The sequence below is a fragment of the Columba livia genome, chromosome 3 (genome assembly GCF_036013475.1).
Source record: "Columba livia isolate bColLiv1 breed racing homer chromosome 3, bColLiv1.pat.W.v2, whole genome shotgun sequence".
In the NCBI taxonomy this organism is placed as follows: domain Eukaryota; kingdom Metazoa; phylum Chordata; class Aves; order Columbiformes; family Columbidae; genus Columba; species Columba livia.
Window position 1 is genome coordinate 104,472,599 of NC_088604.1, and position 26,440 is coordinate 104,499,038.

Genomic DNA, 26,440 nt, shown 5'->3' on the forward strand with positions numbered 1-26,440 from the left:
TGGCAAACACAGTTTCTTGATGATAAATATACCAGGTATAAGAACAGTCAGATGACAAATGCATTTGTTATGAAACCTATTTATCATCGAAAGCATTGTAGGTCAAAAACTTCATGCATTGCCTGCAAAAGCTCATTTCCTAAAGTGCAGACGTAAACATCTGAGCTGTCTAAAAGTACTGAGTGTAAATACTACATAGAATCTATGCACTACTATGGACTCTGTAGTGTTTTTATGCTACCTTACGTGTTCTACGAAGTACGGAGGAACTGTAAAATCAAAAATATTCAGGTGGGTACTAATTTGGATGTTACCGATACCACTATCACTGACATCAGTGACATATGTACATATGCACAAGTATGTACATAGACACAACTATATTCGAGGTGAACGGAGAGCCATGTCAGTCTAGTTCTGATCAGTTTTGAAAATTGGAGTAGCATCACTAGGAAGGAGCATTCAAAATATCATTCTTAGCTCCCTTTTTCCTAACTCTTGGTGCTCAGCATCATAACACAAGGTACACTACCCACAAAGGAGAGCTGAGAATCAGTATGCTCACTATCTGCTGCATATTTGTTGCAGGGAGTGAGCAGCCTGGGAGCACCAACAGCCTCTCATGTACGTCTTCTGCTACAGAGAACCACTGTATTTGGGTGGGCTGACCAAAATACAGTCGGAAATACAAGCGCTGCTTGTTCCTAGTTTGCATTGCAGGCGGTGGGATGAGAGATGCTACAAGTCATTAAGCACTTCTAGGTGCAATAGAATGAATGTATCACTTCTCTAATTTCCATGAAGAGACAGCCCTTGCTGCGATAGTAGAAAAACTGGCTGGAGAGCCAGACAGCAGCACAGGCTGAGTGCCAAGACAGTGAGTGGCTAACTGATCATGGTGGTACACATATGTGCACAGTGAGCACACCCTGCCAGACAGTACTGGAGCTCAGTCCTGCAGTTACAGCTGCTTCCCAGCACCAGTGTTTTGGACTATCAGTACTGGCAAAAGCTAGAGCTTAAGGCTTTACCCCTACTTTATGCAGCTCAACTTTCCAATGGATCTGTAAGCACCAACTGCTCCAGTATCACTGAGCTGGAGTGGATCCAAAGGAGGTTTGCTCTCAGTCCTCTGAACAGGCTTTGGACCTGAGATCTTACCTGTGCTTGAGGAGTGAGGCACTTTGTGCTCCTTGTGCTAGGTGCTGGTGTGGGGGCTGCAGGGGAGCAGGCTCACCTGAGGACTTGCGTGGGACTCTGCTGTCCTTGTTGATGACAGGGACGCTGGGAAGTGAGGGCCTGTTGAACCGCTTCCTCAAGGCAGTACCAGCGCTCTCTTTGCATGTATTGCTCATGCTGGGAACTGTCCCACTGACAGGCGGTGGGCCAAAGCCTGCAGAGACCAAAGAGGACCTTGTAAGTGGAAAGTTCTGAACAGGGTGGCTGTGGGCTTGGAAAGGGCTAGAAGTCTTGCTGAAGCTGGGTAACATCTCTTTGTTATCCCAAACAACTCCAAGAATAACAGTGGCACACCAACATGGGACAATGATCACAGAATGTGGTGATGCTTTCCGTAAGAAACGAGGAAAACTCAGTACTTAATTTCTTTTGCTTTCTTGTTTCAGAGGCTGGATAGGGAAGTTACATTCTAGAGGCTCCCACCTCAGCACTCCTCACTAGTACTTCACAAAATAATAGCAAGAAAAAGAGCAGAGAACCTTGCCTTACACCCTTGGGCTGAGTGCTGACACTTAAGTTTGCTGCTGCTGTGCTCAAGGTAGTGCGTGCGGCTGTACAATCAGAGCCTGTCAGCTGCAATTAAGTCAGCAACGCTGCTTGCTCATGTGTGTAAAACATAAGCTCTGGCTAAGTGCTCCAGCACAGCTCTGTAGTGTGAGCTCCTCAGCAAGGAGTGGGGTGAGCAGGATAATCTGTCCTATCATGTGAGCAAGATATTTTGTGTTTTAATTAGAAACAGTTTGATTTTGTTTATTCCAGGGGCACCTTGGTTGAAAAGCCTTCTTTTGGACTCACCCATTCACCTTTCCTGGAGGCTACTCTCAATTAGAGAGTCTGAATCTCCAGTGTAGTTTGCAAGACAGAATTATCCAGTCTGAAAGACTTCATAGGAGAAGTGGGGAAAGTGATTTACTGGGACTGACTCAGTATGGGCTGTGAGCAAGACACATCATGCCTCTGTATTTTTCTTTGAAAAGTGGAAATAAGCCCTGTTTAAGCTTCCACTCAGATGCAAGTTTAACAGCCTTCCAGTCCAATTTCATAGACATTTGCAACACTATGTAAGTAGCAAGCAAGCAAACAAAAAGGCCCACAACTATTGCAACCACCTACTTTTGTTGGCTTCATCCCTGGGGTCAACGTTCAGTGCAGGGAGCCACAAGGACTTTTCTGTCTCTTTCTCCCTCTCCCTAAGCACAATCTTCCTCTCTCTCATTTGCTGTTGGTCTATTTTCTCCTGAGCTGACTTGCACAAGACAACGCGGATCTAGTTGCAATGGAAATAAATCATGGCACATGAAAAAAGATGCACAAACCACACACAACACCTCATCAGGAACACAGTGGTAGCATGTCCTCTTCTTTACTGCAGCTCCATATACATCTCAATAGTTTCAGAAGAATTCTTCCTTTCCTCATCTTGGCAGACAATTACAGCTAGTGATGTGTGACACTCCATTGCCATAACCTTCCACTGGTCCAAGGTGCTGTTTCTCAATCTATGTCAGGAAGCCCTGCTTGAACCAAGAGAGTCATAGCAGTGCTCCAAGACAGATTAAGAGCTCACCTTACCGTGAGCAGGGGGTTGAGTTCCTACAGGCTATGGCAGGGGAACAAAACCCATCTGCAATAACCAGCAATGAGAGGTAATTTGCTGTTTCTTAACATTCATGGCCAGTAATTGCAGCTGCTTCTCACTTCCTTGCTTCCGAATGACTCAGCTGCTCTCTGAGAACCCAGAGTCCAAAAAAGGAGTCACGTGAAAACAAGTTGGAGGAACATTGGTCTTATTGAATAGAAAAACTGTGAATGAGATGGCTGTGAGATACAGCAAGAAGGGTAACTAAGGCAAAGCAAGGTCTTCTATTTTATTTTGCAGCCTTCCTTGCATTCAGCATTAGAATCTTTGCTTCTGTGCTTCCAAGCACGCACTGTGCACATGTTCACTAATGTGTAACTTACCCTGCCATTCAGATCTGCTCTAAATCGGCCTCCGCACATAGAGAATGCTTTTTGCCTAACCTTAGCACCGCCTCCCAACCAGTAACTGCTGCACCAGAGAAAATACTCAAGTAATTGCTCTGTAGTTGTCAAATGTATTCCAAATAGAATCTGCTCCACAAGAGGGGAAGATTATGATTTTCAGTGACATTTTGTGCTAAGCACTGAACAGTCATTGAAAAGGAAGCCTGCTCACCCCTGTCCTTAGCCCTTACCTTTTCATTGCTGATCTTGAAGTCATCGACACTCAGAAGGCGAGGCCTCACACGATGGCTTGTCTCCTTGGCCTGTCTGGTTGGGAGGCTTGGCAATGGGGCCACAGGTTCACGCAAACGTCTGGCAGACTTCACATCATGAGCAACGCGATGCTGGAGAGCAGGCAAAATGGGTTCCAAAGTCTGGACCTCTGATAAGACACGGATATAGATTGTGTATGATAACAGTAAGGAAGATACCACCTTTCCAAACAAATGGGGTACTACCATATTGCACTGGCAGCAGAAATGACATTGCTTTGTTGGCCTCCAGACTCAAACCTACTGTGTGATAAAGGCCTCAACCCTTGGCTTCTGGTGAGCAGCTGTGTTTGACAGAGAAGAACAGAGAGATGGAGATTGCCCTTGCCAAAAGGGTTTGTCTCTGTTCCTATCCATTTTGATTTTAGTAAACATCCTCTTTTCCCCAGTTACTAAAGAACGCCTGGGTTTTAATAGCTATATTTAATAGTCTTTGTAGAGGTAAGAATTAACATTTCCTCCTCTTTGCTGGAATATTTTAGAGGGCCTTAAAACCCTCCAGCTCCTCTCCCTGCCTCACAGTTGTACACCCCTACAGCAACAGGGAAGGTTATTGCAGGGGGCACATGCAGGGAACAACTGTTCCCTGGGAACGTGCACTAGCTTTCTAGGCTGGGAAAAGACCCCTCTTCCCACAGGAGAGCAGGCAGGTTCCCGCCTTACCTCTGTATGAGGCTGACAGGCCCTCAGACATCCTCTTCGTCTTCAGCTTGTCTTTGATCTGGATGGTACCCGAGTCAGCGCTGCTTGCCTCCCTCTCTTGGGGGTCCTGGGTCAAGGCTTGGTGAGAAAGGTGGGGGTGGTCACCTCCTTGCCCAGTGCTGAAGTCTTGCACATCAGCCTCACTGGCCCAGTCATCCAGGGGAGGGATGGCATTTGGTTTCCTCCCATCACCATCCCCATCCTCATTCAAGAACCTCAGCTGCTTCTTCATCTTGATTGTTAATATGGACTGAAAAGAAGCTGCAGATCAGGTAAAAAGAAAGAAGTGTGTTAGTTGACCTCACACCTTTACAATCAACCCATCCAATAAGTGAGACATTCACAGATTTTTTTAATAGTTCAGAAGATCACATTGTTTTTATTTCACATAAAACTAGCTTCAGTTTACTTCCTTTGAACACCATTGAGCTAGCAAGCCAGGAGAGAGAGGTTAAAAACCCCACTGGTAAGAGGGGGAAAGAGATTCCCATTTCAGGCCTTGGCTTCTGTGAAGACTGCCAGTAAAGACCCACACAGTGCTACTGGTAATTCTGAAAAGCAGAAAGACAACTCAGCAAGCAGGCAGATCTTGCCAGCCTTTCTACAGCACCATCCCATACTCAAGGTCAGATCTGATGGGCAAGCAGAGGAAGAACTGGGAATTTACCTATGGCAAGACCACACACTAATAGCAAGGATAGAAACAGACCTTGCATCTCATTACCATGCCTGATTTATGGCAGTTGGGCCACAGTCCCTGTCCTGGCTGGCACTGGTAGTGATTTGGCTACTGTTGATGAAGGAGAAAGCGTAATGGATTAATGATAGCGAGATGTGATGCCATATGCACCACTGAAGGAGGGCAGGATCATCTGCAGCTCCCTGTCAGCCACCTGCTCTGATCCAGAGCCAGCACATGAGGACTGACCTCCAAGGACCCTTTCTCCCTGATTTTATTTATTTATTTTTTTCATTTGTCTGAGGCGACCATTGCGCATTCAACCCCCTTCCATCCTCACCTCCTTCTTCAGTGGTCCAACTGCTGCCACGAAACTGCAAGTTTGAATCAATGCTTCCGCCTCGCAGAGCCTTGTGTCTGGGTTTGAATTGGGGAACGCTCCTACAGTAGACAGCAATTGAGGTGTGGTATTTAGCTTTAAAATAAGAACAGTACAAAAGACTCAAATTCACAACATTTCATATGGAGACAAAAAAAAAAAACAGACACTTTTTTCATAGAAGATTAACACACCAGTCCCGGCCTCTGGAATGGTCACTGTGATGTGTGCTCTCAACCTACACCCAGCCACACCAGCAGCAGTTTGATACAGGCTCCAAAGGAGATAAAGGCCTGAGCTGTAGCCAGGCCAAGAACTTCTTTTAGGAAACCCACAAGGAAGTAGAATGGCAGAATGAACAATGATAAGTTGTGGGTGCAAGGAGTCTCAAGCAGACCTTTCCCACTGTATGCAATTTGACTTCAAGCCAATCACTTTATTCCATAAATATGACAGCCTGGGTGAGCCTACAGTGAGCTCTCTCTGCTAGCCAAGTGTGGCTGTAGGGCAATGATCTTTTACTATTCACTGATCACTGGAGAAGCACAAATTTAAGTTTTATACTAATCATTTAGCTCAAGTAAATGCATTTGAAACAGAATGAATCACTTAGATTTATAAGGTTGTGTAATTTTTAAGATACTGTCTGTCTCACTTTACTTAGTAAGCTAAATTTGCTGAAATCTTAAACCGTATGTTGTAAAGTTCTGCTCATATTCACTGACCTTGTATCTACTTAATGAAAACAAAAGCAGATACAGACAATCATGGACACCTGAGACAAGTCCTGTTTTGTACTTTGCTGAGCAAAACAGGATTCATTCCGACCAAATAATGCCTTCAAGGCCAGCACAAAGTGGCTATGGACTATAAACATGTCTGCAATTAAACAAAATAAGGGCCTGTCTGAAGACAGTGAAAGAATCCAGTGAGAAGCAAGAAGACCCCAGATTCAAATAATGCTATTGGACTGAATCATCGCATGAGGGGACATAAGCAGGTTGAGATGCAGAATGATGAAACTTTTAAATCCTAGGCAAGCAATATAAAGAATCGCGTGTGCTCATATAATCCTTTGGCCATAAACACGTAGAATCCATGGCCTGTTTTCCTTTACTCTTTGTGTCTCTTAGATATAAACTGTTGACCAAGTCTGGGGCTAAGTTTGGATCTAGCCACACCTAGACTCCTCTCCAAGAAGGAGTTTAGAAAGCAAGGGGATCCTTTCTGAAACTCATGACTCAACGGGAGGGCCTCCCTCTACCCTTTCACATCTCCTGCCCCCATATAAATCACTCTAAACAACTCTCATCCGATTCTCCTTGATACCTTCACACAGTAGGTAGCAGAGTGACCTTTGACGTCGCTCTCTTAAGCTGCACTCTAAGTGAGCTAAACACTGCTCTCTGGCAAACTGTGGCAGTCATCCACGACAGTAACCTCAAATGATTCTGTTTGGTGGCGCACTTGCTGTCGCAGTTGAGACGGACAAACAACATGGACCAAGTTCTTCCAGGATGAAAGTAGTAGATGCCATTTATTGTTACAAGTGCATTTTTATACAATTCTACCAGTTCATGTGTCTTTTCACTATTGGTTACAAGTTACAGCACTAACATCTCATTGGTTAATTTTTCTATCATCCATGTTATTCTTCTATCCCCTTCTCTCTCACGGGTACATCTCTCCTCTCTCCAGATACTCCTTTACTCCCATCCTTCTCAAGGGTAAATCTTAATATCTCAAGGCTGATCTCTACTCTCATATTTTCTGTCAAGTATTCCACAGACCCGCTGCAGTTTCCCACAACTTGCATTCCAGCATTGTGACAGCTCAACATTCTACATATTTGCATATGTTTTGCTAATTGTCCATCCATGACTGCAGGATTTCTTTCATCTCCTTTCAAAGGGTAGACAACCCACAATGGTCTCTAGAGTTTGGCAATGTCCAATAAGTAGATACTTTCCGAAGTTATAATAGTTTGAAAGTCCTTTGTTCCTGTAATTCCCACTCAATTTTGGATTGAGTTTTGGTTTGATTTGGTTTTTGATTTCTCTTCACAACAAAGAAAATACTATGACACAAACAATTAATCACCAGGTATTATAACTAAAAGGAGATTTGCACTCTGCATTAGATGTCCCCATTGGCATATTTGATTATTGTATCTGCAGGACACAAATTGTCCATCCGAATCTTCTCCTTTGTTCTGCTTCACCATTACAGGGCTTTATTCCCTGCTTTCTTTACTGCAGAGACACCCAAAAGCAATAAAAACATAGCCTGCCCCCCAAAATTTCTGATATTGGCTGTTCCTGAAAACTTAAGATTATACACAGCATGTTTCCATGCCTCGTGTCCTGTTCAATATCTTCCCCATTCCTCTAAGGCTGGCCTGTCACTTGTACAGCATGAAGAATAGCTGCTGCACTTGCCAGCATCTCCAGGGTCTCGTGATCAGCACTTTGAATGCAGCTTTTGTACACGCTCTTCCTCCCTGAGCTGAGCAGCTTTCCTGGGCACTGGCACTGCCGCTGCAGGCAAACATCCTCCAGGCAAAAGCTGCAGAAACAGGACTGCAACAAGCCCAACTGAAGGAGTCTCCAGTCTGCTGCAGCCCTTTACCTGCTGTGAAATCATCTTGCATTGCCATGGTGGGGGGGAGCGATGGGTTCTTTGCAGATGAGAGTCTACTTGATGTGCTGCTCGTCGGTGGGCCTGGTACAGCTGCTGGTGGGTTCCCCTGCAGCATCAGGAGCCTGCGTGGAAAAATAACACTGCTAGTACAAGTGACAGCCACCGATTCCTGGTATTGCCTTGTCCACAGGGTTCCTGCGTACAAAACAACATTAAAATATATTTAAGCTATATTTTCCACATTCTGTCAAAATCATAGCTGTAAAGTACAAACACTTGGACGAAGACTACTGTTGGCATAACGAGGGAAACGTAACTCCACCCCAGCAGCTGCTCTCCCCATGGCTGTACGGGCACGGCAGCAGAGGCAAGTCTCTCATCAGGCCCAGTGCTGTTGGGCCCAGCACAGTGTCTCGGGGTTGTTCCCACTGACCTCGGTGCTGCTGCCACTGCAGCAGGAGCATTGTTTCACACATTTGATACAAAGAGCTGTAATGTCATGCTGGACTTACCCCAAGAATAACTGGAAAAATGGGGGATAGAATAGTTGCTCTTTTTTAATACAAATGTACTTGGATTTTAGGGGGGTTACCAAGGCTGATGATAGTGGAGACTGGTGTGTAACTCGTATCTGCAGCACTTTTCACCAGTCTGCAAGACTTCTTTTCTGCAGAAAGGGGTAGGTAAGATTTTCTGACACATCCATGAGTAATTCTGAGCCACAACTCAAACCACAAGGCAAATACTTCCAAATCTGCCACTCCTTGGGAAAGGAAGGAGAAAAGCAGCTGAAACAACTGCTGTTGTAGCTGAATTGCCTACATTTATAGCATTGCTCAGGTATCTATCGTGCTTGCAGCACCTCAGCAAGCCTGAGGCTACAGCACAACCCATATAGTCAGGGCTGCCAGCTATCCAGAAACTGCCTGCCATTCTCACATCAGCAAGCACACATCCCAAAGGGCTCGAGGAGTCGTAGGCAGTGTTATAGTGCACAGGGTATATGAGAGTAAAGGAAGTTTATGCTTAGCCCTTCAGGTTAGTGCTACAGCAAAATGTGACATTTTTCAGCCTCAGTCTCTGCAGTCAGTTTCCTTAACACTTTGGTTGCTTTCACTTCAAAACTCTATAGAGATTTCTTTTCACCTTCTGATAGGTACCTCAGTCACCATACAGGGCTTTTGCTTCCTTAAATGGATTAACCCATTTCTTATGGCCTAAGTGAGAGGTAAGAAGGGATTTTGCTGAGTGTACCTTAGGATAAGAGGTCAGGATGGTAAACCAGCAGTAAAATTCCTACAAACGTCAGTGAGTACAGAAGGATGCCAATGTGAGCTGCTTTTGAAAATCCACTCATAGGTGCCTCTGAAGGTCTGCAAACAGAACAACTATCACATGCTAGCTAAGTGCAGCCAGAAGGATCAATCACAGAACAGTTCAGTTAAATTATTATAGAAGGAAAAATGCCTCTGCACTAGATGGAAGAAGCAAAGGCAGGTGGTTCCTATTAATGTATTCTGTAAGCTTCAAACAAATAACGAAGAATGCCTGTACAGAGACTTTAGGTACTCTCCTATCAGTCAAACTTATAGTCAGATAAAATGTTATCCTCAAGCAAATTTCAACAGAAATTGTTCATATTGCAGCAAGGCCCTGTACTGCTCCACCTCCTACCCAAGAGATTTAATTCTGCTCAAAAGCTGTCAAAGTGTTCATCTGGAATAAAGCAAGTGATTTCAGAAAGGCTGGAGTCAACTGACATAGTCAGGCCATTCTGGCTTTCACCCTTTTTTTGTTAGTCTAGATAAATTCACAGAGACAGCTTACGGTCAAGGAATGAAGGTGCTTAGAAGGTTTTTAGAGGCTAATTCCCATTACTTTCAATGGAAGGCAGGCACTAAATACCTTTTAAAATAGAGATGTAGGTCTATTTGGACTGCGTACTTTAAAACAAGCAATGGAGTTATAATTGTGAGTTGGACTAGGGCTTAAAGCAGGGATTAAAGTATATTTTCTTTCATCTCACTGTATAGGATAAATATCTAAGAAATACGCCAGTGGCAATTTTGGCTGATTAAGATCACCTCATAAATGAAGCTGAGGATGCCACATTTCCTAAGGTATTTCAAATACCCAAGATAAAGTTGTAAGTCATAGAATGAGTGTATTCTGTAGCTAGGGGAGAAGGCTGCCTCTGCCACTGACTTACCGTGCACCACAAAGCCAGGCTCTCCATGCCTCAGGTCTGTTCCTCTGCCAGGCTGTCCTATCTAAATGCTAACACACTGTAAGTGCAACTAAGAAAGGCACTACTTACCACACCTCTGTGGCCCCCACAGGGTTAATTGCCTAAATTCAGGGCATAGTTCCTAATTCAGGCCAGCTACATGATATGGAAAACCCCAAATGTACAGCTATGCAGGGCCACCCCTTTCTCCCTTGCACTGAAACCACTGTAACCAGAATTATCATTAGGCAGAGCAATTTGCCTGCAGCCTGGGGGAAGCGTTGGGTGTGCAGGACTCATCTTCTGCCACTACTGACAGGAGATTGGAAACAAGCTGGTGCCATTCTTTGGATCATTAGCAACCAGTAAATGCAAACAGAGATTATTTAATGCTACCATTACTTTCTTTCCCACTTAACAAGCTGTTTCTCTGGTGGCTTCCCAGAGCAATAAACATACAGTAGCATTACATGAGACATGCTGATACCAACAACCCTGCAGAGTCCATCAGGATTGGAGCCACTGTGGAGGTTGAATCAAATATCTCACCAGCTAGAGAGTTGCTGTTAGGATAAAATTAACTTGGAGTGATGACAGTAGTTTGGGGTTTTTTTGGCCAGTGGATTTCAGCTTACAGGGCCCTAATGCATCTTTAACACGAAGTTTTTATATGGAGTAAACAGCCATCGCCCAGTGGCACTGGGCAGCTTCCCCAGGCCTGTGGGAGAATCACGAGTCAGATCCCTGGGCTACTAATTGTATCTCTCACCCCTTTTCTATGTTCTTGGTGTCAAAGCTGCTTAGGTTAGAGGCACAGCTCCCAGGAAGTGCTCCTGTATCTTTCCTCTGCATGATGGTGCAGGCAGGATTACACATCCAAAATCTCCTTTCACTTATCGTTGAACTTACTGTTTTGAGGAATTTCTGAACCAGCAAACTGCTTTCTCAAATATTTACTTGTTACTAACAATTGTTACTAATTTTGTTTAAGTTGTTAACAATATTAACCAATTGGCACACACCAAAGATGTAATGTTAAAAGCATCACCCACATGACTCTTTTTTTAAATAAGTTCTGCCCTCAGCTTTCATTCAGAAGATCTTAAAAGTTCAATGCCCCTATTGAAAATTCCTTTAATGGCTGCCTCTCAACAGAGCAGGCCTGATCAACCATGACACGAGTTACCACAAGCAGCAGCTTACCCAGGGCAGCAAATCAAGAGTTAGGAATAAGCTGATCTGAATGCCAAACCTCATTAGCTCCTTCAAAAAGCACTTGAGCAATCCCTCATGCCAGCTCTAATGAGGTGTTGTGCTGGACACCACGGTTATTTGAGTACTGTACACAATTTGCTCCCACTGAGCACTGCGACGGTCTCTGTTGGAGCTGTGGCCAAGGGCGGTCATACCCCAAAGGTGGGTGATCGATTGCTCTGTGGGTTCCTGTGACTGCATGACACAATGAGACGAGAAAGAGCCAAGTACACTGACACGCCTTTGCCTTGAGCGTAACCCAACCTCGACTAAAAGCGCCAAGATGTTTCCCCTCCTCACCTAGACATTTTGAAGAAAATCTTCAAAATGTGAGATCCGGAGCCCGTGCAGGGTTTTGCAGTGCATCTCATGCAGAGAGGTCCTCACTGCAGGGGCTAGTGCTAGAAAAAGCATGCAACAATCAGCTGCTGCATCTCTTCTGAGAGCGGGTCTTCATGGCACATAGGATTTCTGCCATGGATGAAGGCCCTAGATGCCAAACACTCAAGGCTTGGGTACAGAAGCAGTCACAATCAGCACCTTGAACTAGATGCATCTCAAATTAAGTCCAACCGGTGGCCCATGTCTTGAAATGTTAGATCAGCTGTTTCTCAGCTCACCTCTGTTTCTTCTAAAATCGTTTTCCTTAGAAATATTTGGCTCATCTTCATCGGTGCCTTCCTCTCAGCAGCCTCGGGGAAAGGGATCTCCTGCCTCATACTCCGGTGTGAAGCCATCTTTCAGGACTACTAAAATACGTTCCCTGGCCAGTGGTTTTCTGCTGGTAGTGCCCTGAATAGTGTTTCACACTTCTTTCATACAGGCACAAAAAAATGCCAAGCGCGCTAACTACAGCAGGTTTCCACAAACAGCTGCATAAATCCAAGATAACTGCAAGTGAGCATTCTAAGGGCTCTGCTGGTTTGGCTGAAAATGGCTAAATTTTCTTCATGCATTTAGAAACCATTCTTTTTTATAGCTAGCACGCTCATTATTTGGACTTAGTTTGAGAACTAAGAAGAGGTAACACCCCAGGACAGAGTTAATGTTTTTAATTGCTTTGGTGTGAGGCAGCGAGGAAGGGGGGCAGAGATGGGGCAGAGCTTGACTGACATCCACACCAATCAAGAGTATTCCATCCCATTAACATCATGCCACATATTTAAGAAAAGTCGGGACCTTCCGGGTTGCAGGCTCTTCTGCTTTTTCTCTCTGGTGCTTTCTCTTGCACACATTGTTGTTTTTTTTTTCTTCGGAGCCGGGCGAGTTTTTGGTGCAGGATGTTTAGTTCAGCTTTTTGCCATTTTGCAGAGACCTCTGAGCTTTTCTGCCTTTGTTCCTCTTTCTTCTCTCTCTGTGAACAGGTGCTGTTTCCTAGGAGTGGCTGCTTGGTGTGTTCCTGAGGAATTGCCTTGAGTATCTTTTATTTCTATTATATATATATATATATATATATATGTATATATTTACTAGTAGTGTATTAGTATTTTGTTATTTTATTAAACTGTGTTCATCTCAACCCAAGTTTCTCTCTTCCCTTTTGATTCTCTCCTCTATTGGGGGGGAGAGGGAGGGGGTGAGTGAGGGGGTATCATGGTTGAACCATGACAGGGCTCTGTCCTGTTCCTGTGTAATCATCAGGCAGGGAAATTCTCAATGATCTGAAGAAATTTCGTTCAGTTGCAGAATGGGATCTGAGGTCTGTATCGAAATTTTTCATTATGAGTAACAAGCATTGGGAGCATGAGGTGCAGGGCTGACATACTAAAACAAGACCATAACCTCTAACAAGACCAGCTTAATTGTCCATTTTATTGCTCTTACATCTATTCCACTGAAATCCCAGTACTGTTCTTAGTGCTGTATGAACCTTGAAATACAACAGTTCTCATTGCTCAGAATTCATGCCCTGGTCTTTACAGTATTCAAGCACCTCTGTCTTGTTCAGGTCCTAAGTCCACCATTCAGGTATCTCTGAAATAGTTAAAATCTCCATTCTTCTGACCTACAAGGCATCACCTAACTCCACAGGCATTTAAATCCCTGGAGTGCCCAAGTGTCCATGGGCTGATGCCTGCTAAACACAGGGGCTTTCTTGCATCTGACCTACTGCTCAGAGCCCCACACCATGGTGACCAGGGGACCCAAAGCAGGACCTTCAGTCAAGGTGGACAAATGCTTATTTTCCAATACCTGCCAGCTGGCAGCATCTACCTTGCATGAGCCCGAGGCCACTAAGAGGCCAAGGAGTAATAGCCTGTCTCTGCAACAGACCACAGAACTTACAGGGAAGAGGATAAAAAGGAGCTGCTAGAGCTGGACATGCAACGCTATAGAGTTGGCTGACGAAACTTGGAATGGTTGGGTTTACTAACCTGAGAGAAAACACCACGTTTCCCAACTGCCATCACTTCCGACGTCTGAAAGTGAGCGAAGCTGAGGAACAGCATGACAAGTGGAAGAATGCAGAGGCAGGGCTTGCTCTGCTGATGATTCATTCACTGGCCTGCAGAGAAAAAGAAGGCTCAGAAACATAAATCTTAGGTCAAGAAAACTGTTAGGAGCTTATAAATGTGACCTCTGCAGGACACAGATTTTTAAAAAGTCAGCTTTAGTTTCTTACAGGTACGTATCCTCCAACAGAAAATAGCAAATGATGCCTGGAAGCTTTGCAAAACTCTCAAAGGCCCTGGGGTGATGGATATTACACTAATATGAGCAGTTGCTGTTGTCATTACAGCAGCAGTCTCTGCAGCAGAGCCCCAGCTAGCTAACTTGTTAGGTGTATTACCAAGAAGAAACAAAATGAAAAAAAAAACAGTGAAGCAAAGGCATTCTCTCTGTAGAGAGAAAGAGAGAAGCAGAGGGAGAAAGTAACCAGCAAACACTTTGATAATGAGCAGGGTCCCTATATCTCAGTCCTTCAGAGAGTTTGGTTTGTCGTCCCTCTGCTGCTGTGGCAGGCCAACTTCTCTGCACCCCAGAAGCAATTTGAGATGCGTCAGACTCTGGATCTTCCCTCCTCATCCCCCTCCTACATCTTTCCCAGATCAAATTTTCAGAGATTTATACTTTAAGTAATAAAGAGCTTTGAAAACAGAAGCTAACCTGGAGGCAAGTTTGTTCATCAGAGTGATATTGCTTTGGGACTAGGCATTTACGTATCAGAGAGCCTGTAAGCTCACTAAGGTTCACTTCTCTCTTTGCTCAGAGTAAAAAGATTCCACTTTTCCCCCACATGCTTTGAAACGAAGCACCAAGGTTAAACTTTGTGAAACGCGATAGTTTAAACCATTGGCAAGAGCAGACTCGATTATCATCCTGCACAGATGAACCAGCACCCTCAGAAGACATAAACAGTGACCTAAACTTTAGCAGAGGGGCTGAGTCAGAAAGTTGATTTGATTTTAACTTTCCTCAGTTCTACCTGGAAAATAAAAGTATGGGCCAGGAAGGACCAAGGGTGCAGTTTTCGCTTTTTGGCCCCAGTCAGAGCAAGGGGAGTTGGAGCAGGAGCTGAGCGGAGACCTGCCCATTTGCCCACACATAGCAGCAAAGGGAGCCCTGGAACAGCACCTGAGCCCAGGTGGGAGCTCCTGCTCTGCTTCCCATTGCGTGGCAGAGGCCAGGCTGTTGCTCTTCTTATGAAGAGGAGCTTCCCTGTCAACAAACCACCCCATCTGCCCTGCAGCTCTCTCCTCTCCTCTCCTCTCCTCTCCTCTCCTCTCCTCTCCTCTCCTCTCCTCTCCTCTCCTCTCCTCTCCTCTCCTCTCCTCTCCTCTCCTCTCCTCTCCTCTCCTCTCCTCTCCTCTCCTCTCCTCTCCTCTCCTCTCCTCTCCTCTCCTCTCCTCTCCTCTCCTCTCCTCTCCTCTCCTCTCCTCTCCTCCCATCTGCCACCCCAAGCATTGCTCTCCTTCCACACCTCCCAGGACTGTGTCTCTTTTAACTGACACCCAAACTCTCTGGCACACAGCAACAGTCTTGCAGCAGCTTCAAGACTTTTTGAAATAATTTGTTGAAAAGAGAAAGAATAAAGGTAAAATCATCAACTCTTTTTCCCAGAGTTTATTGCTTTCTGGGAAAGATGCTTGGACCAAACAGCCTCTACCAGAGCAGAGTAAAAGCAACCCCCCTGCCTGGATCCTGCCAGCGCCCCGGAGCACCACCTTGCTGAGAATCCAATAGCACAGGAGACAGGGCTGTCCACCAACCTCCTTCACAAACACACGTGTCCTTCACTTTGGAAATCTTGCTCCGCGTTGTTAAGCTTGTAATGCCCTCAGGAGCTGTTGCCACCCACAAGGGAACGAGAATTTCTTCTGCTCCAGACCCTGTGTTTCCAAAACTGGAAGCAGGGATGGCCATTTGTCAAGCTGGACCCCTTCTCCAGGAGGACAGCAGGCTCCCCCTTCCAGATGTACAAGCTCGGCAAGCAAACAGTGTCACAGACCAGGAATAAACAAGGCTGCATAGCAACCCCTTCTCTGAAGAAATCTTGAGCATGAGATGCAAGGAATATGTTTTGCCTGCAGGGCTGGCAGGCAGGTCCCTGGGTGCTGCAGCCAAAAGCACCCAAGGGACCTCAGCAGCACCCAGAGCTTCAGGAAGGGACACACTCTGAACCACAACGTGCTCCCGGTCCCTCCCTGCCTGCCTGCAACCACTGTGTGAGAATCATCCCTAAAGCTTTGCACAGCGTGCGAGCAAACAGCAAAGACTGCAGCTGCTGGAAACTGATAAAAGGGAGGGGAATGTTTCCACCCACCTTGCTGCAGGATTTGATGACATCTCTGCATGGCAAATTGCTCAGCTGGGCAGTGTGAGTTTGAAGCCCCTCTCAGATCAGTGTTAAGTCCATACCAGCCCTGCAGAATGCATCGTATTCAGGCAAGATTAGGAAAAGATGAGAAATTATTCCTTCAGCCTGGCCCTCTCCAGTGTGGCATGGCCACATTCACTGCAGTCTCCACTAAAAGCTGCCAAACAGCAATTCTCCAGCACCCCCATTACAAATATTTTATGCCTATCCCCTCTGCTGTGGATAATTGTGCAATAGGCAATGCAGAACAGAAATTTATCTTTGCTGTAGTTATGCTCACTCAGAAGATACTTTCAAGTGTAAAAATAATAATATTTTCATAATGTCCATGTTGAGTTTGGATGTCTTCCACAACAAGGTTGCTTCTGGCTGTATTTATAAACCCCCATGCACACAAAAAGAGAAGGAAATTTTGTGCAGAAGTACAAGGGCACACCTGAGGTTTTCTGTTAACCATGAGGAGCAGCAGCTCTACCTGTCTTTACAATGATTTGTATGGAAAGTGTCCCCATGAGTATTATGAGAAAAGGAATTCAGACAGTAAGCAGCGAGTGTACCAAGCCAGTGTACCCAACCTGTAAGCCAACAGATAAGTAGGGAAGGATAATTAGCTGTAAAAATGGACAATAATTCAGCTACTACAGGAGAAAAAACCCACAGAAAACCATCTGCAGGAGTTAACAATCCTTCTCCAACTAGCACAGGCAGCACACACACCCTGTTGCGATTTGGGGAGGTGACTGTCACATCACTTGGTAAAAGCAGCAGCAAAGCCAAAGGGAACTATCTTCTAGTCACTGCCAAGCCACCCTGTTGTTACCAGCACTGTAGGAGTAAAGGATTCCACCTTACAATGAGTCACCTTAAACCACACCGTTCTCTCAGCTTCTCCAAGGCTGAGTAATCACATACGTAAGAAAATAACAACCCTATATATATTGCAGAATGGCAGAAAATGAGCTGATTGCAGCAAATGGGTCTCCAAATCTCCCATCTCCTGCGTGAAACAGGAGAATTCTCCTGAAAGACTTCTCGCTTTTGCTACAAACAAGAGGCAGAGGACTGCCTTCAGACTCCTGCACTGCTTTTGACCTTAGCAGACACAAGAAAAATTCTGCCTCAGCCGTGTTGCAGGCTTCAGGTAAGACTTAGTCTGCCCCAGCCTCTGTCTGCAAAGCAAGCATGGCAGAAATGCTGCTTGTTCACCTTTCTCCGTGTTTTCTTTTAAGGCAATAAACCCTTTAAGGGAGGGAATTGTCTCTTCCTAAACATGTGTGCATCCTCTAACAGAGCTGGCACAGCAGTCAGCTAGAGGCGTTACCATAAAATAGCGGTGGCAGCAGCTCTTCAAAAGACTTTCCCCAATACAGTGTTGGGTCTGTCCCCTTTAATTAAGGGCCCAGAAATGAGATACGAACTCCGGTCTAGGGAAAAAGTTAGAATCCTGGGTGTCTCAAAATGGCCACTTCTCTAGGAAAACAGCATTTGCAGCACTGAGAAGCGTGATCCTCATTCTATCACCAGAAGTGGCAAAAGTAGAGCCAAGATTGTCAGCTGGTCAGACTAAGACCACTCAGGAGCATCTAATGTCCAGTCTCCCTCTCTGAGCACCTACACTCTTTTTTCTTTTGACTCAGTAATACTGAAGCTGATGAGACAGATTCAAACAAAGAGAAACTCAAAAGCCTGTGTGCTTAGCCTTAAAAACAGCAAGTCAAAGTTTTATTTCCTGCTTTTTAAAAGGAAGAAAAAAATTGCAGCCATAACCAGGGAACAGAGTACCTTCCCTCCTGAGCCTAATTAGTGTCAGACCCACTTCACCTCCAGCAGCATCACCCACATGGCCATGCTCTTATGTCACCTACACACCCTGTAATGACGCATTATGTTACAGGAGAAGGGGCAGTGTCTATGTGCTCACATCTACTCTGGAAATGAACTTGGTGACAGCTGTCACAACATTCCTTGAGGCAGCCATGGGATAAACCTTGCTACAAGGTCAAACCCACTCTCATCTATCCATATCCACAGCACCCCAAAACTCCTTTGTCAGTGCACCTGACAGGGAGCAGTCCAATCATCCCTCACATGTTAACAAAACAAATTGCTTTGAAATCCTCTCTCTCTAGGCATGAACCATGGCATCTCTATTCCAACAAACACATCTTGGACTTATTCAGCTAAACTGCCACACCCTGGTTTGAAGCCTCAGGGCACTGCAGGCAGGAGAACTGGGCTGAGCAGAGCTCTTTCCCCCGTCCGCAGCAGGGATGGAAATCATGGCACCTTACACACTGGTATCCAGAAACCTGTTCAGCAATTCCTCTCAGCACATCTTCTTTCACACAGAACACTTGCTGAGCAGCGCGTCCCTTTGCGGCAGCCTCTTGATGCGCAGGCAGCTTCTCTTTTGTTCACAGCCACCTCTGCTGGGTTGCAAGCCCCTGGGCTTTGCCCATGGCAACCTCATTTGTACAATGGGCAAGGGCAATCGATATCACATGGCATTTGAGCCCATGAGGGAAACAGCCCAAGTGCACATAGTAAACGCTAATTAGAGCCCAGCAGACAGGTGTGGAGCTGGTGAGCTTAAACAGACCTTCTGGTTATATGACCTACAAAGCAGGTTATTAATGTAGGACTGGAGGTTGCAGTAAATCTTTGCAGACTTGTAGGAAAGAGCTGAGTTTCAGTAACAAGTACAAGCTGTGCTGCAACAACTCCTCCACTGATAAAGACTAATGGGAGCTGAAATACCAATATACAGAAAAGGTGGGTGTGAAGGTCTTTTATTTTTAAAATGTTCATTTTTATCAATCCGAATTCAGAGTGATAGGAAAAGAGAAGAAAAAAATGGACAGAAACAGGGAGAGCATAGATAGTGCTGTATCTGCCTTTCTCCAGCCCTGGGGAGCATCAGGACAACCCTGGCTCTTCTTTATTCATCAGACACTATCCCCTAATGAGCAGGGTCCCGAGGGCTCTGAGAGGGATACCACCTTCTACAACCCTCCCTCCACCAAGTGCTGAGATGAAGAACAGCTCAAATTGTCCAAGGAGTGACAAGAAAAGTGTGCAGGGCATGCACCTCAATGCCACAAAAGGCAAGCAGAGAGGAGCTGTTAAGATACAAAACCATACATTAGGGAAGCCTACAGCTTTGGCATCTACACTTTCAGAATTCCTGTTGCAAGGGAGCACCTTCTGCGCCACTGCATGCTGAGGCCAACATCTGAGACCAAAATCTCAGAAAAAGCACTGCTTTGGTTTCCTTAAAGGAGATGTGTTTTGTGAACAAAGCTCATGAAAGAAAGCGGGAAAGGAAATGACAACTTAACATGTTAAAGCATAAACACACAGACTATGAAACACTAAGGTCAGGGAAAATTATTACAGTAATCATTTGGACTCATACTTACATTTCAACTTCCCTCTGATGAGCCCAGAGCAGTTTGCATTGCCTCAAGTGGCACTTCACAGCTCTTCAGGAGGTGACTCAAGTACTGTTAAAATACACTGGGACACTGGGGAAGGCGAAAGCACTCCAAACCTCACTTGGGACTTCTGAGTAAGTAAACTGCATTGAGACCAGCAAAACACAGCTTCTCTTCATCTAGCAACAACTCTCTGTGGCAGGGTAACAACCGGGACCAGGTCAGCTGCAGGAGAAAATGCTGAGGCATTTAAGAAGGCCTCCAGGTGGGTTTTAAATGTCTCCAGAGAAGGAGACTCCACAACCCCCCTGGGCAGCCTGTTCCAGTGCTCTGGCACCCTCACCATGAAGAAGTTTCTTTTCATATTTAAGTGGAACCGCTTGTGTTCCAGTTTGTGCCCACTGCCCCTTGTCCTATCATTGTTTGTCATTGTTTGGCTCCATCCTCATGGCACTCAACCTTTACATATTTATAAATTTTAATGAGGTCGCCCCTCAGCCTCCTCTTCTCCAAGCTAAAGTGCCCCAGCTCCCTCAGCCTTTCCTCAGAAGGGAGATGCTCCACTCCCTTCATCATCTTTGTTGCCCTGCGCTGGACTCTCTCCAGCAGTTCCCTGTCCTTCTTGAACTGAGGGGCCCAGAACTGGACACAATATTCCAGGTGTGGTCTCACCAGGGCAGAGTAGAGGGGAAGGAGAACCTCTCTTGACCCACTGACCACCCCCCTTCTAACACACCCCAGGATGCCATTGGCCTTCCTGGCCACAAGGGCACAGTGCTGGCTCATGGTCATCCTGCTGTCCACCAGAACCCCCAGGTCCCTTTCCCCTACACTGCTCTCCAACAGGTCATTCCCTACCTTATGCTGGTACCTGTTAGCCCAAATCATTCTGAAAACTTAACCTGGCTTCAACAGTTTTTACCAAACGTGCAGTGTCCTGAATGTCAACATGGGTACCTGTCTGTTGGAGGCAGACCTGGGCTGCTGCACCTCTAAGGGGGTGGGCAAAGCCCATTAGTTCCACAACACTGCACCATGGACCACTAATGCAGAGCAACTCACAGTGCTAACTGCAGCCTTGCTATACCTGCTCTGCTGCTTTGGAATGCAACTGCAGGGGTAACAGGCCCTGACAACTTGCTTCTAAGTGCTTTGGCAAGCTACTGTACACAGCGAGGCAGCTGTGCAGCATCAAAGCTGCACAAAAAATAGAACCCTTTTTCACAACACCACATTAAAGCCCAGGAAAAGATCCACAAAATGAGTCCCAGTGATGCAGAGTTCAATCCTCAGACTTTAAAATCCCTCTGCTCCAACAGAAAGATTAGTTGCACTTTTCCCAAAAGCTCCATTTTCCCCTCATACCATTCATCTTCCAAGCCGAAGATCTGACGACACAATTTGGGGTGTGGGTGTGAGGCTTCAGGACTGCATTTCTGATTGGAAGGTCTCACAAAGATTACAAGCAGAGAGCACACAACCTCAAAACCTGCAAAACAACAAGTACATTCATGGTAACGGAGCCAGACCACCATGGAGACAAAGGGTGAAGGTGCACAGTGTGCATGTTTAGAAGCCCACATTTTCCCACATGTTTTACCAGGTGGCAGCCACCAAACCACGTTTGGGATGCTGGACCTGCTAAGCCCTCTCAGTAACCCCCATAGCACAGCACAGGTCAAACAGCACATAGCCCTGAATGCACTGGGGGAAAAGTGACACAGAGAAGCAGGGCTGTTTCTTTAAGTCTTACAAAAAGCTGGAAAATACCTTGTTTTATTCATTCTGAAAGAGATAATAGTGTGATCATTTGGATGGACAAATAAAAGTGCTAGCGGATGGAAAGATTTGTTCAAGCTGTTGTACATCCATGTAATGAAGGTGATGGAGACTTGAACTGGAAATAGAGATGAGGAATTAGGCCCACAACTCATTTTACCTGCCATCAGCTTTGAAGAGGTCCTGAAAGACACTTTCAGCTTCCATCAGTCCCTGATAATAACTTGGCAAAGTGCATACCACAAGCTGGAGGGTACCCAGACTCACAGGCAGGTAACAGCCTGTCTCAAACAGGCAGCGACGTAACAGCGGCTTCCTCACTCTCCTGTGCTGGAGGACATCATGACAACATAAACATGGAGAAAAGACGTGATGAGGAAGGACCCCATTTTGTTGTTAATGGCTTTCCATTCAAATCCTCTGTGGTTCCAGAAATTAACTGCCTGAGGACTACAGAACAGAAAAATAGGCACAAGCCTGTGGATATTTCGTAAAAAAAAAAAAAAAAAAACTACAAAATCCCAGTATTTACAGGTTACAATAAATTAAAGGAGAAGAGTGCAGCAGTTGATGGCTATATTCCCCTGTTCACCTTCACTATTTTAAACAAAATTCTGTGCCTACAGTGGAGAAAAAGCCGTGTATGGCTATCTTGGATTTTAACTTGTGTGAAAGGGTTGAGGCGGCTGTTTGTTTGATTGATTTATGTAGCTGCTCTTGAAATAAAACTGTATAGGATGCATTTCTGCCTCACTTTCTCTTCCTTGAGCCTGCTGGAAGGGCAGAAATACTAGAAGTTAGAGGACCAAGTCTGACCTCCCTGAAATCCAGCAGCCAGTGTGCCCAGCCTGGGACATTTTGAGAAATGGCTTCTCTTCTGAATCGCGTTATCCCCATCAGTCTTGGGTAGAAAATTATTTCCAGCCACTAGCCCACAACACATGTTAATAGCAAATGAAAAACAGTCAAGCTATCATTTACACTAGAAGCCAGAAATGAAGTATGGAGGAATTCTGCAAGCACAGTGCATTGGTGGGAGAACTGAGGAGGAACGACATCGTCCCTGCCTGCTCTGAGGTGGTAGCAGCACAGTGGAAACAGGTCATTTAGCAGATGGCTCTCTTTCATCAAGCTTGTAGCTGTGTGCTGAGCCTTGGGTATGAAGTGGAGTTTGCTCATGAAAAGGCAAACAATGAGTGTATTGAAATGCCATAAATCCCATCTTGGCAGAGCTCAGAGCAATTCAAGCCTCTGTGCAAAACTAGGCCTTGTAACTGTGCCTACTGACATGGGCCCCAAGAAAAGAGAATTTAGGGGCAGGGAGAAAGCCTCATGTGGGACTAGTGCCCAGGTAGAGGAGATTGCTAACCAGTTTGTGGATCCCAAGCCAGCCACTCCTCACGGCCCTGCAAAATAAAGCCCACCAGGCCTCACCAAGAACAGGGTCAGCAGCTCAATGGTTTGCTGCATTTTGCAGAGCGTATGTACTTCTGATATCCCCTCTGCACTCCATCTGCAACCGTTTGTTCTTCCCTGCGTCTTGTTGGTGGCCCTGCCCAGCTACACTGCAAGCTTGCTCAGGCTGGAGATCCTCTCTGTGGTGTTTCCCTCAAGAAAAAGGGAAGTTCAGCAGCATGCACTTTTCCTCCACCACACATTTTTCTGCGAGAAACTCTAGGCATTCAGCCACAGATAAGAAAGCATTTGGTAAACCAGCCAAGTGAAGTTATCCCTTCTTTGTGGTTGGGAAACGGAAGCACACAACTTGGAAACACAAGGTTTCAGCCTTGGTGGTTACTGGTTTCCCATCGCTCAGTCCTGAGATACTTTGGATCCCACTGGGATAGCTTCAGCTGCTAAGGAAACAAATCTCTCTTTATATACCTTACTCATGCTGTATCATTCAATTCCTCATCTGAGTGAGAGCAATTATGTTGGCAGTTTCACCATTCTCTTAAAACAAAGCCAGGACTTCACCCTCTTTCTCAAACATAAAACTCTATCATCTGCTTAACAACATTTTCTGAGACTTTACTGAGGCTTTTTACAAGACATGCTGCCTCACAAGAAATTGGAGGACTAAAAGGTGAGTTTCCTGCAGGTAATAACTTTGTGCTCTGCTGTGGGGCACAAGTGCTTCTCCATGTCAATATGGGCATTCCTTAATGCCAAACTTTGTGATTTTTGAGCAGTTATTGAAAGACAGTGGAGGTTTGCATTGTTTGTACCTTGGAGTAGTAAAATAAGAGCCCAAGCAAAGAAGAGTCTTGGAAATCTGGGTCTGGTGGCAAGCCAAATGCCATGACAGGGTTTGCTGGAGACTCACGCAGGGTCATTTTCCTCTCTACAGCTGCCAAAGAGCTCTGGGTCTGTGGGGCAAACGCTGACCATGAAATTTTGATAAACCGTAGGACTGGTTGATTCTGGCTGCTCAAGTTTTTTTGGTTTTGTTTGTGGTGGGTTTTTTTTTAATCATAGCATGAGAAGAGATGACAGTTTAGGTCTTATCTCATTTCCATCAGTGCTAACAGCAAACCTGTAATTGATTTCAAATGTTAGGGAAAAACCTTCAGCACACAGAATGGAATAAAGCTTCTTTATGTAGCCTGTTGTCTGTGCATTTTTTAAAAGATGCAATAAAAACCTTCACTGGAAATATATTCTTCAATAAAACCACGAATTTTCTCCAAACACGTAGTTTGGTTGTGATATTTTATTTTCCACAGAACAGGTAAAAAAGAGCAAAACAATTTTCAGCAGCTAAAATGCAGCTAAATGTTTGAGGTGTTTGATAAACATTTAATAAAACCATGCAAACACCTGAAACATAAACAGCTCTCATTTTTGTGTTGAATGCTTGCCTTTGTAAGTTTCCACTAAAAAAGATATTGTATTTTGGCTAATAGACCTAGTGCATTTATAGGAAGTCTAAAGTTTTAGACATTGCCCAGAGAAGTTCCAGCTTATGAGAGGAAGTTCTCGACCTCTTTTTTCCTAAAGCAAAGGAATGGCTCACTGGGATCTCACTGGTCCCCAAAGAAGTGCTAAGGAGAGCCCTGGAGCAGCTGTGGAAGGAACATGGTGCACACAAGACTTGCACAACTCCTGCAATCCAGATCGGCACAGCATTCAGCAATAGAGCCTCACCTGGGATAGAGCGAAATGTTCCTCCGGTTCAGCCAGCAAAGGGATGTCGCTAGAGGCTGGTTGCAGAGCCTAGTTACACTGGGCATTTAAGGCAAGCCTGGCTGCATGTGATGAGGAAAAACCACAGACGTGCTCCCCTGAGCTCTAACGCCGTCTGTTTGGACAGAACATCTGATCAGGCTCACCTCAAAAGCACTGGTGGACCATTGCATGGACAGATCCATGCACCCTCCTCACACTGGCCAAAAGGCCAGCCGCTCTTACTTCAGCCTCTGAGTGAGTGGCCTCCCCGGCGTGAAGGGCTTGCAGCACACCCTTTCTCTGAGGATCGGTGCTGCTGGCTACCAGCTGCTTTGTCACAAGTGTCAGAATTTGGTGTGCCAGCCTTTACACATAGAACAGATCTGCTACAGAACTGTCAGTGCATCACCACAGGAGACAGGGAAGGAGCTAGCATGCATTGAATCTGATTTTCATGCATTTTGTTAGGAATAACAAAGGCAGTAATAATTCTGCATTCCCAAATGATCCTTTTTAAAAAAATTTTGAAACTATGACTCAAACGCTAACGAGTAAAATCTACTCCTGTGTAACTAGCTTCAGAGGTCAAGTTCCTGTGTGAAAGGGCATTAACCACAAAGCAAATAACATGTTTGCTGCAAGAATGACAAGAAGGGAGACCTACCTTCGTCTGTGTTTTTGTTTACATGCTTCCGTTAGTACCCAGGGAAGTTTAACTCTGGGCTGGGGAACATGGCATGGTCAAGTCCTCAGGTTTCAGCGCTCCTCTGGCCATCCATCACCCTTCTCCTCAGCAACTCAGCCCCAAGGCATTAAACTGTCACAGCTCAGTAAGAAATTAGACTTGATGACACCTAAGCAGATTCATTAATGCATTAAGCAAACTCACTCTGATTGGTTCCTTTTTTTAGGCGTTTGGCAAGCAGTGTGCAAACAAACCTGGAGGATGAGGCTCTCGGGGGAGGGCAGGCAGCTTGCCAGTGTTCTTGCTTAAAGGGATGGGGGAAAGAAAGTGCCAGCTGCACAAAGCTGCACTGGAAGAATTTACAGCTACTGCTTGCTCCAAGACAGCAGAAGACAGCAAATGTCATCAGTTGCTTCTGCCTTCCAGAGAGATGATGCAGTTTCCATATGTGTCATAGCGCACAGGGCATTTCAACTGTAAAGGCAATGTGGCACTAATCATGACCAAAACAAGTCCCAAGGGACCAACCATTCCTTGCATGAGGACTGAATAACACAGACCAACTCTGCATTAATCTTCATGGCCATACAGGGAATATCCTCGTCATCCATAACCACGTGGCTGGCTACACAGCTGTACTGACTTACAGCCTTTATTGTCTACAGGTCTTATATCCTAACAACACGGCCTGACTAATGAGGCCACCAAACCAAAGCAGTGGGAGAGGAGGCAGTTGCTGGTGTCAGGCACCTATCTTTGCTGTTAGTTCTGTCATGTCCCATAACACACACCATCTGTCACAGGTGGTGAGATTCAAACTCCTGTGCTTCACAGAGACTCACATTTCATTCCTGATGAATATAGCTACTGGCCCTGTTATTTGGTAGTTATGGTTTTGCAGGACACTTGAATACATTATGATTAGCATACGTTTGACTTGTGCAGGTAGCTTGCCCATAGTACTTTCACCCTGGACTGTGATCTCATTAGACCTCACGAATTAAGCAGGACCAGGCTAGAAGGATACTTGGAGGAGAATACTGAAGAGACACAGGACACAAGACATGCAATTCCATAAGAAACACGCTTCGACGAGATACTACTATGTGAACAACTTGGTAGGACATTTTATGCATGA

At 45.4% G+C, this 26,440-nt stretch overlaps 1 protein-coding gene across 18 annotated transcripts in view; it reads right to left on the bottom strand.

Annotated features, from left to right (window-relative positions):
* Nucleotides 1–26,223, bottom strand: part of LOC110365093 (TOG array regulator of axonemal microtubules protein 2) — a 45,948-nt gene extending 19,725 nt beyond the window's left edge. Inside the window, exons 1-13 of one of the 18 annotated variants that reach the window (XM_065058698.1) lie at nucleotides 25,282–26,206; nucleotides 21,036–21,159; nucleotides 19,656–19,895; nucleotides 16,183–16,282; nucleotides 15,629–15,762; nucleotides 13,793–13,923; nucleotides 9,191–9,309; nucleotides 7,925–8,058; nucleotides 5,258–5,392; nucleotides 4,200–4,499; nucleotides 3,456–3,646; nucleotides 2,353–2,506; nucleotides 1,238–1,393 (exon numbers count right to left, since the gene is read on the bottom strand). In XM_065058698.1, the coding sequence (XP_064914770.1) occupies nucleotides 1,238–1,393; nucleotides 2,353–2,506; nucleotides 3,456–3,646; nucleotides 4,200–4,499; nucleotides 5,258–5,392; nucleotides 7,925–8,051 (1,063 nt within the window). In that variant the 5' untranslated portion in view covers nucleotides 8,052–8,058; nucleotides 9,191–9,309; nucleotides 13,793–13,923; ... (3 more) ...; nucleotides 21,036–21,159; nucleotides 25,282–26,206. Of the gene's footprint in view, nucleotides 1–1,237; nucleotides 1,394–2,352; nucleotides 2,507–3,455; nucleotides 3,647–4,199; nucleotides 4,500–5,257; nucleotides 5,393–7,924; nucleotides 8,132–9,190; nucleotides 9,310–13,792; nucleotides 13,924–15,628; nucleotides 15,763–16,182; nucleotides 19,634–19,655; nucleotides 19,896–21,035; nucleotides 21,160–21,609; nucleotides 21,900–24,596; nucleotides 24,751–25,281 lie in introns of those variants that run through there. The other 17 variants (XM_065058695.1, XM_065058700.1, XM_065058687.1 and 14 more) reach the window with 17 other exon arrangements.
* Nucleotides 26,224–26,440: the final 217 nt, after the last annotated feature.